This window comes from Rhinolophus sinicus, chromosome 5, assembly GCF_057876585.1.
Source record: "Rhinolophus sinicus isolate RSI-liver-muscle chromosome 5, RSI-T2T, whole genome shotgun sequence".
Classification (NCBI taxonomy): Eukaryota; Metazoa; Chordata; class Mammalia; order Chiroptera; family Rhinolophidae; genus Rhinolophus; species Rhinolophus sinicus.
The window spans coordinates 47425072-47440537 of record NC_142505.1 but is presented as its reverse complement, the minus strand read 5'-3'; the positions used below and the strand labels follow the sequence as shown (position 1 = coordinate 47440537).

At 49.9% G+C, this 15466-nt stretch overlaps 1 protein-coding gene across 2 annotated transcripts in view; it reads right to left on the bottom strand.

Annotated features, from left to right (window-relative positions):
- Window positions 1–15466, bottom strand: part of DNAH1 (dynein axonemal heavy chain 1) — a 75224-nt gene that overhangs the window by 57371 nt on the left and 2387 nt on the right. For both annotated transcript variants that reach the window (XM_088798448.1, XM_088798447.1), the window contains exons 2-8: window positions 13830–14214; window positions 12701–12773; window positions 10693–10867; window positions 10108–10264; window positions 9103–9235; window positions 6344–6505; window positions 5507–5759 (exon numbers count right to left, since the gene is read on the bottom strand). In XM_088798448.1, the coding sequence (XP_088654574.1) occupies window positions 5507–5759; window positions 6344–6505; window positions 9103–9235; window positions 10108–10264; window positions 10693–10867; window positions 12701–12773; window positions 13830–14180 (1304 nt within the window). In that variant the 5' untranslated portion in view covers window positions 14181–14214. The remainder of the gene's footprint in view (window positions 1–5506; window positions 5760–6343; window positions 6506–9102; window positions 9236–10107; window positions 10265–10692; window positions 10868–12700; window positions 12774–13829; window positions 14215–15466) is intronic.

Here is a 15466-nt window from a genome sequence, read left to right as displayed (position 1 = left end):
GGAGACAAATCATATGATTATATCCATAGGTTCTTAAAATGCCTGTGACAAAAACACTTAAGAAAGTAGACGTCAATGAGCATGTTACTAAATAAATAAAGTTCTAAAGAGCATTTTCTTAAGAGGGAAACCCTAGAGATCTTTCCACGAATACTAGGAACAAGGTAAGGACACCTACCATCTCCCCTGCTATTTAATATTGTACTAGAGGTATTAGAAAATGTAATTAGATAACAGAAAGTAATTAGAAGAATAAGAATTGGTAAAGAATAAGTAAAACTATCTCTATTTACAGATAATGTGTACTTAGAAAACCCTAGAGAATCAGTGATAAAACAAAACAAACTCAAACATTAAATGATTTCGGTTAGCTAACAGGATATATAATTAGCATAAAGATATCAGTAGACATAATAATAGAGAAAATCCCCTTTATAATAGACACAAAGAACATAAAATACTTAATAACAAATATGCAAAACTTATATGAAAAAAACTTGAAAGCACTCCTGAAAGACACAGAAGTAAATGAACAAATGGACAATATGTTCTTGGACAGGACAATTCAAGATCCTAAAGGTATCAGCTACACCTAAGGTAATTTTAAAGTATAATGCAATTCCAATAAAAATACCAAGTGTCTTTGAAATAGAGCTAGACAAGTTGATATGAAGGCTCACATGAGAAAATAAACATGCAAATCCCTATCAAAATCCCAGCAATGGTTTTTGCAGAAATAGAAAAATCCATCCTAAAATTCATATGGAATCTCAAGGGACCCCAAATAGCCAAAACAATCTTGAAAAAGAAGTACAATGTGGGAAGACTGACATTTCCTGATTTCAAAACTTGCTAAAATGCTACAGTAATCAAAACAGTGTGGCACTGGCATAAAGACAGACATATAGACCAATGGGCCAGAACAGAGAGTCCAGAAATTAATCCTCGCATATACAGTCAAGTGATTTTCGACAAAGATGCAAAGACCATTCCATGAGGAAAAGACAGTCTTTTCAACACTTTGTGCTAGGAAAACTGGATATCCATACGCAAAAGAATAAAGTTGGATCCTTACCTAATACCACATGCAAAAAATTAACTGAAAATGGATCAAAGATCTGCATGAGAGCTAAAACTATAAAACTCTTAAAAGAACACATGGAGGAAAGCTTCATGACATTGGATTTGGCAATAATTTCTTATGTATGACACCAAAGGCACAAACAATAAGAGAAAAAAATTGACAAATTGGACTTCACCAAAAGCAAAAACTTTGTGTCCTAGTGACACAAAGGGCACTATCAACAGAATAAAAAGGCAACCCATGGAATGGGAGAAAATATTTGCAAATCACGTATCTAAGAAGGGATTAACATCCAGATCAAGAATATATAAAGAACTTCTAAAACTCAACAACAAAAAACAAACAACTGAATTCAAATATGGGCAAAGGATTTGAATAGACATTTCTCCAAAGAAGGATATACCAATGGCCAATAAGCACACGAAAAGATGATCACCGTCACTAATCATGAGAAAAATGCAAATAAAAAGCACAATGAGATACCACTTCACATCCATTAAGACAGCTATTAGAAAGAGAAAAAAATAACAAGTGCTGGTAAAGATATGGAGAAATTAGGACCCTTGTGCCCTGCTGATGGGAATGTAAAGACGCTATAGAAAACAGAATGATGGTTTCTCAGAAAATTAAAAATAGGGCTTTGCGGACACCGCTGTGCCACCCAGAGCTGCCCCACGCCACCCCATCACCGTCAACCCACAGGGTTCTTTGACATGACTGTCAACTGTGAGCCAGCCCTTGGGCTATGTCTCTTTGAAGCTATTTGCAGGCTAAGTTCCAAAGACAGCAGAACATTTTAGTGCTGTGAGCATGAGAAGAAAGGATTTGGTTATAAAGTTTCCTGCTTTCACAAATTATTCCAGGGTTTATGTGCCTGGGTGGTGACTTTACATGCCAAAATGGCACAGGCAGCATCCCATCTACGGGGGGAATTTGATGATGAGAATTTATCCTGAAGCATATGGGACCTGGCATCTGGTCCATGGAAAATGGACCTGACACAGACAGTTCCCGGTTTTTCATCTACACCACCGAGACTGAGTGGTTTGGGTGGCAAGCATGTGGCCTTTGGCGAGGTGACAGAGGGCGTGAATAATGTGGAAACTATTGAGCGCGTTGGGCCCAGAAATGGCAAGACAGCAAGAAGCTCGCCATTGCTGACTGTGGACAATTGTAATAAATTTTTTTAAGCAACTTTCTTAACCATTCCTTCTCCCATCTGCTCATAATGGCCTATAATCTTTGTGCTCTTACTGCAGTTCTTTGGGTTCCACATTTTCCTTATCTCCCTCTAAGTCTAGCTGGATTGCAGAATTAACTTTATGATTACGAAATAAAAACTCAACAACAAGTAGAATTAACATATGATCTAGCAATTCCACTTCTGGGTATATTCCCAAAAGAATAGAAAGCAGGAACACAAAAAGCTACTTGTACACTCATGCTCACAGCAGCATTATTCACAAGAGATGGAAGCAACTCAGTGTCCATTGACAGATGAATGGATAAGCAAATGTGGTGTATATGTACAATGGAATATTATTCAGCCTCAGAAAGGAAGAAAATTTCACACAATGTGATATATAGATAATGTATTATAGAAATTGTAATTGAAACCTATGTAATTTTGAAACCTATGTAATTTTACTAACCATTGTCACCACAATAAATTTAATTTTAAAAATACAGCAAAAAAAAAAAAAAAAGAAAAGAAAAACAGCAAAAAGGAAGGAAACTCTGATGTGCTACAACAGGGATAAAACTGGAAGACATTATGCTAAGTGAAATAAGCCAGTCACAAAAGGACAAATACTGTATGATTCTACTCATGTGAGGTACCTAGAGTAGTCAAATTTATAGACAGAAAGTAGAATAATGGTGGCCAGGGGCTAGGGGGAGAGGGGAATGGGGAGTTAGTGTTTAATAATTGTAGAGTTCACTTTGGAGGATGAACAAAGTTCTGTGGATGGCTGGTAATAATGGTATACAACAATGGAATGTACTTAATGGCACTGAGATGTATGCTTAAAAATGATTAAAATGGTAAATTTTATGTTATGTATCTTTACCACAATTTCTAAAAATAATTAAAACAAACGAACATGTAAGAATAGCCAGGAAAACACTAAAAGGGAAAAGCTACAAAGGAGGACTAGTCCTGTGAGACATTAGAACTACTACAAAACACCTATAATTAAAAATGTAGTACAAGTGCATAAATAGATCAAACAGAACAAGAGAATAGAACAGAAAGCCCAGGACTATATCCAAGCACATATGGACATTAGTAAGTGGTAAAGGTGGCATTTCAAATTGCTGGCCAAAGATGGAGCTTTCAATAAATGCTGATGGACATTTAATAAATACTAGTTAGCCATTTGGAAAAAGATAAAATCTGTATCCATACCACATACTATACATCAGGATGAATCAAGGAATTAAAAAGCAAAAACATGACACCATACAAGTATTGGAAGTATTAGAAGAAAACTGTGATATAGGGGAAAGCTTTCTAATTATGAATCAAAATCTGGATATAATAGAAAAAATGATTAATAAAACAGTTTACATAAATATTTTCACAACGTATATCACAGATAAAGGACCAATATCCCTAATATATAAAGAACTCTTAACATTGGGGGGGGGGGGGAGGGGAAGTCCAAACACCTGAGAGAAAAAAAATGGCCAAAACACATGAATAGGTTAAGTCACAAAAAGATATAAAAATTGCCCTTAACCATATGAAAAGATGGAAAAGACGTTCAGCCTCACTTACAATACTTACAGACTTACTTAACTTCCAGACCAGCAAAAAAATTAAATAGCATAACAACACACTCTTGGCAAGGCTGTGGGGAAACAGGCACGCTCACACGCATACAGAACGGCACAAGCCTTAGGGAGGGAAATTTGGCAGACCTAACAAAACTACGTATGTACTTATCTTTTGACCTAGCAATCCTGCTTCTCAGAATTTACCCAACAGCTATACCTCCATCCATATGAACATACAAATGCACAAGGTTATTCACTATAGCATTGTTTGTAATTGCAAAATACTGGAAATCACCAAAAAGCCTGTGTATTAGAGAATGGCTGAATAAACCACGGTGCATGGTACATCCACATAACATTACTATGCAGCTGTGAAAAAGAATGAAGGAAATCTCAATGAACTGATATGATATGGATTGATTTCCTGGGGGTACTGTAAGTGAAAAAGGCAAAATGTAAAAGAATAGTGTGCTACTCTTCACGGAAGAAAGAAGGGGGTATAAGAAAATATGCACGTGTCTGCTCATTTGTGCAAGAAAAAATACAGAAAGGATAAATCAGAAATATATATATATATAGGGCCAGCCCGGTGGCTCAGGCGGTTAGAGCTCCATGCTCCTAACTCCGAAGGCTGCCGGTTCGATTCCCACATGGGCCAGTGGGCTCTCAACCACAAGGTTGCCAGTTCAATTCCTCGACTCCCGCAAGGGATGGTGGGCAGCGCCCCCTGCAACTAAGGTTGAACACAGCACCTTGAGCTGAGCTGCCGCTGAGCTCCCAGATGGCTCAGTTGGTTGGAGCGCATCCTCTCCACCACAAGGTTGCCGGTTCGACTCCCGCAAGGGATGGTGGGCTGTGCCCCCTGCAACTAGCAATGGCAACTGGACCTGGAGCTGAGCTGTGCCCTCCACAACTAAGACTGAAAGAACAACAACTTAAAGCTGAACAGCACCCTCCACAACTGAGATTGAAAAGACAACAACTTGACTTGGAAAAAAAAGGCCTGGAAGTGCACAGTGTTCCCCAATAAAGTCCTGTTCCCCTTCCCCAATAAAATCTTAAAAAAAAAAAAAAAAGAAATATATATATATGTTCCCCCCCCAGATTTTTCTGGTCTAAGCACCTCAAAGCAATGATTTTCCAGCAGCAATGAGCACATCTAATGCCAAGATCTCAGCTTCTAAATACCATTCCCCCCTAAAAGGAACCAGGACTCTTTGGAGACATAACTGATTTCAGGGCTAGGTCTGGGAAAATACAAGATGAGCCCAGAACTTTTTGCTGCGCCAGAAAGTAAAAACATGCTCCAAGAACAATAGGAACATATCAGAAGGACACAGGAATCAGTCTGAAGAGGCTCCCCCTGGCCAAATCTGGGACAATTTGAGCATCAAAATTAAAAAATGGTGGTAACAGATTATAACCCTTTGAATAAAATAAGAATCCATGAGTCCATGTTGATAATGAGAGAGCTAGAGATGAATCAGAAATTATTTGGGGTCCAAGTCCATGGTACAGTGGGCAAGACAGCCCCAAACAGAGAAGTGTGGAGGGAGCACGACCCCTGGGCAGCTCTACTTCCCCACAGGAGGGCTTCCTGGAGGCTGGTGTTTGGGCATGGGGAGGGTTATGGAGGGAACTCACGAGGGCCCTTTGCGCATCCGGGGCGTGCTCATGGCCCGCTGCTTGATCCTGCTCAGGCTCGGCTCACTGAGGAGCCGCTGGCCCTCGCAGGGCATGCAGTCCACGTAGAGGTTGTACAGCAGCAGTGCCTCTGTGTTCTTGCGCAGGGCATTGGCCTGGACCACACGCTGCGTGAACACGCGTGGGTCCTCAGCGCAGAAGAGAAGCTGGATCCGTGGTACCCAGTACTGGCAGATCAGGAGGGGTGGCCTTCCTGGGGCCGGTGGGAGAGAGAAGGGAACACCCAGTGGGGCTCTCTGGGCTGGAGCACCAGGTTCCAGCCTGGCTCTGAGGCTGATGCATGGTAGCCCTGAGAAAGTAGTTTCCCGTTCCTGACCCTCCATCCCATCTGTGAAATGGGTATGATGACACTGCCTGCCCTGCTCACCTCACAAGTTGTCATGGATGGATGCAAAAGTGCTTTGTAAATTGTAAAGAGCCTTACACAAATGAGGAGTTATACAGGGTGGCTGTTCACATGCCCGTTCCTCAATGCCACCCCAGCACAGACATCACGAATTGATGGGCCCCACACTCCTTCTCAACATCACGCTGAAAGTGCCACTGTCAGCTGCTCAGAGCTGGCATAGCACATAATGGCCATTTGCCCTTCCCGGGGTCTCTGAGTGATGGGTCCTCTGGTTCTCACGGGTCAGGGACAGACAGCCGCGGGACGGACAAAGGAAGGCAGAATTCCAATCTTAGCTAGCTGTGCCCTGGGTGGGGGTTGGCCTCAGTCACAGGCCAGGCCCAGCCTGAGCTGGGGATCTGCCTGGGTCAGGGGAGGAGAGCTTGTACCTTCAGCAGTGACCCCTCCATTCAGGATGGGCTTCCCCATCTCGTCTCGCACCAAGCCATTCTCGTCTGTCTTGTGTACCAGGTACAGCTTCTTCTCCTCGTCATAGTCCAGGACACCGACACCGCACCATTTATACTTCAGCTCCCGACTTTTGGGGTCCTCTGAAACAGGAGGGGAACCCACCAGTGCTCCCTGCCACAGGGTGAGTAGGGGCCTCTGAGTGTGGACAGCAGGTACTGGGAACGGGTCTCAGGGGTCTCAGGAGTCTGGACTCTCTCACATCAGAAAGACTCCCTCTGGCTCCAGCAGAGTGGGGGCCCTGCTTCCTCCCAGCTAAGCTGACCTCTGGGGAACCCCAAGCAGCAGGAGGAGCCAGAAAGACCAGGCCTCTTACCCTGTGCGCTGTATGACCCCATCAGGGCAGAACCAGAGACACAGACTAGCAGGGCTGAGAAACGAGGCAGGAAAGCCCCAAACAAACAGAGGCCTATTGAGGATCTGGTTGTAAAGGTCATCGTGTCTGAGCTACACCCCTTCAGAGTGACCAAGGCAGAGTGAAGCCCTTCTCATCGGCTGCCTGTGCCCCTGGGCCCTCATTATCAGGACCGGTAAGGGCAGGATAGAAACTGCTGCTCTGCAATGGCCGCAAAGGGTGCCTTAGGGCCTATTTGGTCTGGGTGGGCCTCCCACACGCCCTGGGCTGAAAGCCATCGCCTACTTCTCTAGCTCACCTCCTGCCACTGCACCCCACACTCATTTCTCTCCAGCCACACTGGACGTCTAGCTATTTTTATGACTTTGGAGCTTGCTCCTGCCTTTGTATTGGCTATGCCTTCTGCCTGGAACAGTCTTCATTCGGGTCACCTCATTGCTGGTTTGTTCCCTGCTCAAGTAGCTTCTCCCTGCTCAGAGAAGCATCTCTGCCTAAAATAGTGCCCTTCACCAGGCCCTCTCTGACTTGTCACCCTGCTCGTGTCCCTCCCAGAGCTAGTCGTACTGTATATGCATTTTCTCCGGGCTCTGGTTGGCCTCCTAACACCTGGTCAGCTCCCCAAGGGCAGGAGTGACTTTGTCCCATCTTGATGACAGCTGCATTCCTGTACCTACAATGGCAACTGGTACGCATAGTAGGTGCTCAATAAACTTTTGTGGAAGTTCGACGCACATGGCACGGTGCCAGGCAGAAAAGGACTCAATACACAATGGCTTAAAACAAACACGGGTAATAGAGAGGGGGCTGAGGAAGGAAGAAGGGCTGGAATTCCGAGGAAACACTCCCTACGGGTTGATACTGGATAGATGAGTAAAGGAGGTCGTTGTGGTATACCTCACCGGCTTTGGTTATATTTGGCTTTTCCCTTCCCTTCCTAGTAAGTTTCCTTTTTGAAAATGCTGATGCTGTCTCGGCTCAGCTTAGAGAAAAAGATATCACAAGAAGCCCCCAGCAGAAAATGAGAGTTCTCCGGCAGAAACACTCCCTGCCAGGCCCTTCCCCCTGGCACTACCACCCAAGGCTAGGGCCTATGTGAAGGGGTACAGACAGAAGCACTCCATGGAGGCTGGTACTTGGTGCAGTTAAGGTTAATACCGCTCCAAACGTTCTGGTTTTATCACCAGGAATTGCAGATCTGGGAACAATTGAGTTAAATTATTTTTGCAATTAAGTCCACAGTAAAGGGAACATTCTGGGCTTCTTGTCTAGTTCGGAGAAATTGATTCCCACATTAACCTGATTTTAAATCGAAACATAAACTTAACCGCATGCTCAGTGGACTCCCTGTGGGCCCCCTGGAGGCTGAGCAGCCTTAAAACCAACATGGCTCTCACAAGCCTACCTGCCACCTGCGCGCTGGCCCACCTGGCTCACTCCTTGCTCCACGGTGACTAGTCCAGCCACTGGGCAGGAGCAGGGCAGCCCTCAGCCCTGCACAGGGGCATGGCCACCTCCACCCCCCACGCCATGACCCAGGCCTTCCTGGGATGCCTGAGGAGAGATCAGCCGTGCAGGCCAGGGGGCAGCTGTGGAAACTCACCCTGGCACTGCTCCTGTCAGCAGGAAACTGGAGGGAGCCTCCACGGCCCCCAGGGCAGATCTGGGGCCAAAGCAGAGGTTGACACAGGCAAGCTGGAGGAAGCCTGGCATCAGTGCAGGGATGTGTGTGGAGGGAGGAAACAGTGGTTGCAAAGGGTGACGCTAGGGCTGAGCGTGTGTTTACGTGATAAAAATGTGCCTGTGAGTGCGACTGTATGTGTTTATGAGTGTGAGGGACGGTGTGTGTGACAGTGAGCATGCTTGTGAACATATGATGGTGTGTGTGCGTGTTTGCAAGCATGTGGCTGTGTGTGATAATGTGTGTGTGTTGTCCACATAGAGGAAAGTCAAGAGGCCACAGCTAGAGCTGGAACGACGGGGATTTCTGGGCGGTGCGATGGGAGGGCTTGAACATACTGTATCCCTTGTGCACATTTGAACATCTCCAAGAAACGTCTTTTTTTATTACCAATAAAGAAGGTTTTTTTAAACACTAGACACCATCCAGCTGTCCCTTCCCCAGCCCTCCCACCAATGTCATCCCTGGTCCCTGCATTTCCTGTCTCTGTGAGGTCAGCCTTTTGGCCTGTATCCCAGTGGGGCGGCCTCAGCTCCCAGGGCTGCCAGGCCCTAGGGCCGCACAGGAGTCCACAGCAGGGCTGCTGCAGCTGGGATGGGATGATGCAGACCAGGATCTTGCCCCCCACCCAGGCTGGCCCTGCTCACCATGTCCCAGAAAGTCATCGGTAGGCAGGAGGGCTTTCCCTGGGACCGGTCTCCTGTCCTGAGACCCGGGCTCCAAGCCCATGTTGATCCACTCGGTGGGGGTCCGGCAGTCAAACTCCTCATTATCAAACACCTGGAAGAAAACAGCAGCCATCAGGAGGAGGCTGGCATGCCAGAGGATGGGGCTGCCTATGGAGCCTCCTCCCCTGAGACAGGAGGTGCAGACTGGGCACCAGAGAGCCGAGCCCCTCCTCTGCTGCTCACAGGGGCCCCTGGGGTCTGGCTCTGTGAAACCCTGAATCCCTGTCCAGCCCAGCCACTGTGAGGTTTAGGAAGAGGGGTACCTGGAGAGGGATATGAGCTCTTTCTCCCACTGCCCAGAATCATCCAGCTCAGACCTGAGGGCAGAGGTGGCCCTTGGATTTTCCTGAGCACCCCACCCAGACTTGGAAACGATGGCGATTTAGGGTTGTCGAGAGGCCCCCCTTAGTAGGGCAATGTGCACATGGATTCAGCTCTGCCTCCGCACAGGGACCACCAGGCAAGAGATAGCCATGGAGAGGGAGGGTGGGGGGTGAAAGGCAAGGCAGACTACCCTCCCTCTTTCGCCTCCCTGGACCCAGGGTCCCCAGTGAGGCCCCGAAGGGGCTGCAGTGATGCCCTCCTCCACTCCTTGTCTCCCCATTTTGGTGAGCCCAGAGTTGATCAGGGAGGCCTGTACACACTCCACAGTCCACCTGGGCTGCTTCTTGGTACCTGTGGGTGGGGTAGGGCAGGAGCAGGCACACAGGCTGCCCAGGCTCCCAGGGAAGAAGCAGAGAATCAGCGTCCCAAGCATCCTGGGACCTCGCCTCTCCCAGCCTAGAATACTTAAGACCCCTGGGGGCTCCAGTTATGCAGTTGCCCTGTGATTTCCGTGGGGTCCCCCTTCCGGTCTGACCCCTCAGCTGAGGTCCTGCACCCCCACCCCCAACCACAGGCCCCCTCCATGGAAGTTGGGCTCACCTTCAATGGGAGATAGATGGGGAAGAGTGGGTCGTGGCCCTGCTCGATGGTCTGGGGGTGGTTGGGGTCTGGGTGCCTGGGCATGAGCTTGTTGGAGTCAATACCCTCGGTGGCCAGCAACTGCTCGATGTCCAGGCTTAGGTACAGCCGCTTCCTCCTGGCAAAGGAGGGTGAGGGGAAGGTCATGACGGCTGGTGTGAGGTGGCTTCATGGGTGTCAGCAAAAGGGCCCCAGGGTTGTGGGGCAGGGGTGTGGCCCAGGGAGCCCTCCAGGACCCTCTGCCCCTCTCATCAGGAGGCAGCATAGTTGGAACAGGTGTCCTAGGCTCCAACTGCCCTTCTGTCCTGCGGGGCAGTTCTACTACATTACCCACAAGTCACCCTCCCGGACTCCATGGCAAGAAAGCAATTTGTTCCTAGTAAGACACCAAAGGGCTAGAGGGTTTGATTTGAACACTTGCACACAGACCCAGTTTCGTAACCTCTGCCGTGGGGGTGGTCATTCGTTGCCTGCTGTCCCTCACCCCTTAGTTGGGCACTGCCACCTCCTGGAGGACCGGCTCTCCCACAGCCCACTGTTTCGTACCTCTCAATCTCAATCTTGCGGGGACACTGGCCTGGCAGCACCAGGAAGGGCACCTGCACCTTGGGCTCATAGGCCTGCAGTGGGAAGTCAGCCTGGGCGAGCGACTGGGTGGTGGGCCCAATGCGCTGCTGCTCCAGGCGTTCCTCAAAGTCCTCAGGAACCTCAAAGCTTCTGACTGCAGGGAAGGAAGGGCAGGAGCTGCAGAGGCTCAGGACAGGGTCCCATCCCACCCCCCTCAAGACAGAGCACCAGGCAGGTACCAGGCAGTGGTGGGGAGAAGCTAGATGTGGTACCAGGCACCCAAGGGAGTGCAAGCCTGGAGGGACTGGGGACTGTTTTGTCCTGCTCTGCCTGCCCAGAGCCAGCATGCTCCATCTTTCTCCTCCACGCCACCCATGACCCCAGCAGTGGCCACTGCTCAGCCCAGATGCTAAATCACACTATCGGCCAGGATGACAACTGGCTAGGAAGGCAAAGTGGTAACTCTCTGCACATGTAGGACTGGCTCCTGCCACCCCTACCCCAGAGGCCCCTCCAGCATATCAGAGTCTGAATGCCATTCACTCCCTGGGACCATTTGCAGACTCAAGGCATCCTGGATCTGTAAGATCAGGGGCCCTACCACCTGGGCCCTGGGGGACCTTCAAGTCACAAAGTGGCCACCCCTACTTAGACACCCAGGCAGACAGAGGCTTTCATTCCAGGTCTTCAGGGAGGGGAGCTAGTGGACACACACCCATCGACAGCAGGACCATTTCTGTTTGCCCAGGAGTGATGGGTTGCCCAGGACTCAGGCTGTTACGTGGAAAGGAAAGTCCCAGGAAAACTGAGACCATAGTGGTGGGAAACGAGGTGTGAGAATGTGGTTCAGGAGATGAACCAGCGTCCCCAGGGGTTGGATGGGCATAGGACAGCTCAGTGATAGCCCCCCCCGCTCCACTCTCCTGTGAGGCCCTGGTGACCCCTTTGTGCCTCACCACTTCTCTGGGGTCAGAGGTATCACACTGCAGGAGGGCCCACCTTGGGGGTAGACTTCGGGGCCCCAGAGAAGCCTCCAGAGGCTCAGCAGAGGCCACCCGCCTTCAGCTGAAGTTCATGCTCTCACCAAAGCTGCCAGGTGCTTGGGGAAACTCACAACACCAAAAAGGCCGGGCCAAGAAGGCAGTTTTCAGACCTCTAGTCACCTGCTCTTGAGCCAGTGGGTCCATGACACCATTCTACTCTCAGAATCACATACTTGTAAGACTGTCAAACACAATTGTCTGGATGGATCCTCAAATCACAGCACAAATGAACATGCATGTAATGTTTCCTGTGCCACTTTTGGGGTTTCACAAACCCCATGATGCCAGTGGTCCCCGAGAGGACTAATCTGGGGAAGGCCAGCAAAGAGCCAGGCTGCTCCTGGAGTTGGAGAGGAGGGGCAGACATCTGGGATCAAGGGGCATCGGTGCTTGATAGAGAGGGAGTACTGTCTGCCAGCCAGGGAGCAGGGCCCCACCTAATTCCTCACTGCCACTCAGGGTGCCATCCTGCTCACTGCTTCTGTTGGAGCCACTTCTCCTATTCTTCCCTCTGCCACTAGTGACCGCCCCACTCCCTACAGACCTGTCCCAGTCCGTACAAGCCAGGCCCTGTTCCCGGTGCTGGGGCCCTAGCAGGGAACGGCTCAGACATAGTCCTGGCCTCCTCCAAGCCCCATTCCGGGGGGGGGCAGAAAATACACCCCTACCATCCTCAACTAGGTGGAGGGAATTGGAGCGCGGGCCCTCAGCAGCCCTGGCCCACCATGGGGCCTTGTCCCAGCTCTGCTAAGAGAAATGATAAAGCAGTTGTGGTTCACTGAGCACTCGTCATGGGCTGGGCCCTTGCAAAGCAATGTATCTATTGTGATCCCCATTTTACAGTTGAGGAAACTGAGACCTTCGGCCAGGAAGAGACAGTTTCCCTGAGGCTAGAAGCCCTGCTTCTAAAAGCACCTGCCCACCCAACCCTCCTGGGCACTCACCTTTTGGGGTGAACTTGTCAAGGTCGGCCTGCCGCAGGAGGTTCTGCTTCATGCAGGGGCCACGGCATACTTCCTAAAATCAAACCCCAGAGCCTGAGGGGGGCGTAAATATCCCGGGACAGGCAGGAACTGGGAGGGACCCTAAGGCCAGGTGTCTCCCCCAAACCCACCAGGGAGAACCCCAGGGACATGCGGGTGGGGCAGAACCAGTGAGTTTGCATAGTTCCTCATTCAGAGGCTATGGTAGGCCACAAGTTGTGGCCCCCTGGGACACTCCTGGCCCTAACCTGTTCTGGTCCTGCACTCCTCACTCTGAGAATACTTCTGGGGTGTGTTCAGATGCTGAGCCACAAGACAGAGGTACTGCAAAGCCAGCAGGAGTCTGTGCGGACCTCCCCTCCCAAAGGCCACTCTGGCACTCCGGGCATAGTGGGTCATCAGTGGGTCCTTGTCCTATCACCTGTGGCCTTTCCACTGCCTAAAACCTTCTGAAGTTTGTCTCATACCTATATCCCTAGTTATCCCCTCTCCATCCTCCCCCTGTCCCAATCCTCCCTCTTTCCCCTCACAGTATAACCTCCTCCTCCACATGTGCCATGGATTCTGTCAGGAACCCCAAGCCTTTGTATCTTCTGTTTCCCCTGCCTGGGACACTCCCCCCAATCCCCATCTTACCATCTCTTAGGGCTCAGCAATACGCCAACTCATCCAAGGACCCCTCCCAAACCAGAGCTGAGGATGGGAGAATTCCCCAACCAAAGCCATTGCCCCATGACAATAGAGACATGGATATTTCATCTTCACTGTCTCTAGTGCTCAGTCCAGGGCCTGTCACACAGCAGGTGCTCAATAATGAATTGCTGAATGAATGAACAGATAGAAGGATAGACGGATGGATGGTCAAAAGGATGGAAGACAGGGTGGATGAGTAGGTGGATGGAAGGATGGACGGATGGACAAACTGATAGACAGATGCACAGATAGATGGATTAGTGAACTAATGGATTGATGGAAATATGGATGGATGGATGGATGGATGGATGGATGGATGGACGGATGAAAGGAAGGATGAGTAAATGGAACCTATAAGGAGGGCTCAGGCTTTGTAGGGGATGGCTGCCACACTCACCCCAAGTTGATCCAAAGTTCCAGGGCTGAGAATGTCAGAGTAAAACCCACGCTGCTTCATCAGGGGGTACTTCTTATCATTGCTTGTCAGGGGCAACTTCTGGGGCTGCCCTAAGTCTGAAGGCATGGGTGTTGGGGGCGGGGGCAGGGGAAAAGCTGGGGGCTTGGGGTCAGGGTGTGCAGGAGGCTTCTCCGACCCAGAATCTGATCTCAGAAGAATCCTCCTCAGGTTATGCTCTAGGCCTGCGTGAGTCCTCCTCAGACTATCCTCTTCTCCCTCAGGAGTGCCGCTGCACTCTGGGCCCTGAGGGGCCCTTCCTGGGCTGCAGTCTTCTCTGTTAGGCTGTTCCATGCTGCTTTACAGAGCGATACCCCAGCCAGAACTCCTAGGAGAAGATATCAGCATTATTGGGCCCTTGCCAGCCTCTGCTTAGTCCCTAGGGGCACCATGATACAGATGCCTTATCTGCCACCCGCAACAAGTGCAGCCACCTCACCTATGCATGGATAATGGAAGAGGGAGAGGGGGTGGGTAGTGGTATCCCCTTAATGTGGACAGACACAGGAGACAGGAGGCCTTCCCTGCATGCTGCATGTGAGAAATGAGTCCCCAGAGTTAGGGCTGAGTGAAGGGAGTCTGGGAAGCTCTGCAAATGCCCCACCCTAGTGCATCCTTCTGCACTTTCCCACCCTTTCTCCCCCATATTAGAGAGCAAGACCTGGCTTCTCACAAGGGGAGACAAAGCGGGCAGCCCAGAGCTCACTCACTCAATAAAGGGCCCTGTTGGTTTTCCCCAAAATGACTTTCACCCAGAGGCAGACCTGGAGTCCCAAGCCCAGCCCTGCGGGATGCTCTTCCTCTCCCCACGTGGGGCACTGGGCCATGTCCTGCCTCCCCCCACCCAAAACCCCCCAGCCGCACCCCAGGAGCCAGAGGACTAAATGGCCTCCACGGGGGATCCGGACCCTCCACTGGCTCACAGATCCTGGGTCCAGCAACTGTGCTTGGGGTCGGCCCACGTTAGGAAGCATACAGCCTCCTCTCTCCCCAAAGGGAGCAGCAGATGTGCCACTGGTTTGCGTGCTCATCCACCATCCCAAGGTCAAAGGTGTACAGAGTTTTCATTGTGGGGAGAGCAAGACCCTGCCAAGCCACTGTTGCTTTTGGCTACCTCAAAATGCATCACCAGGGCAACTCCTTGGTCGGGGGAGCATTATAAGAAACTAGACAAAAGTATGGGGGAAGAAGAGGTTTTCATGTAATGCTGATACAAAAATAAAAATGGAGTAAGTCAACAATTATCTCAATAAAAATTTCAGTTAAAAAGGGGGCATCTTAACAAAAGGAAATAGGGGACTGGCCCAAATAACACACCTCCTTCTGTCCCTCCAATTACCCATCCCCTGAACGCTGGGATGAGGCAGCCAGGAGCTTGCAATACAGGCTGCTCTTTTGGCTGGGTGTTCCGTGCTCCGTCATTTCCATTTTAGCTGCCAGTGGGACTAGCCGGTGTAGACCTTGTGTAGGGTCATGGCAGAGGAATCTTCCCTGGGCTGACCTGAAAGGTGGGCGGGCAACGGGGCTGCCTAGAGCAAGCTCCCCAGCAATGCTGAAGCAGCCTGCAGCTGCTGAGTCCA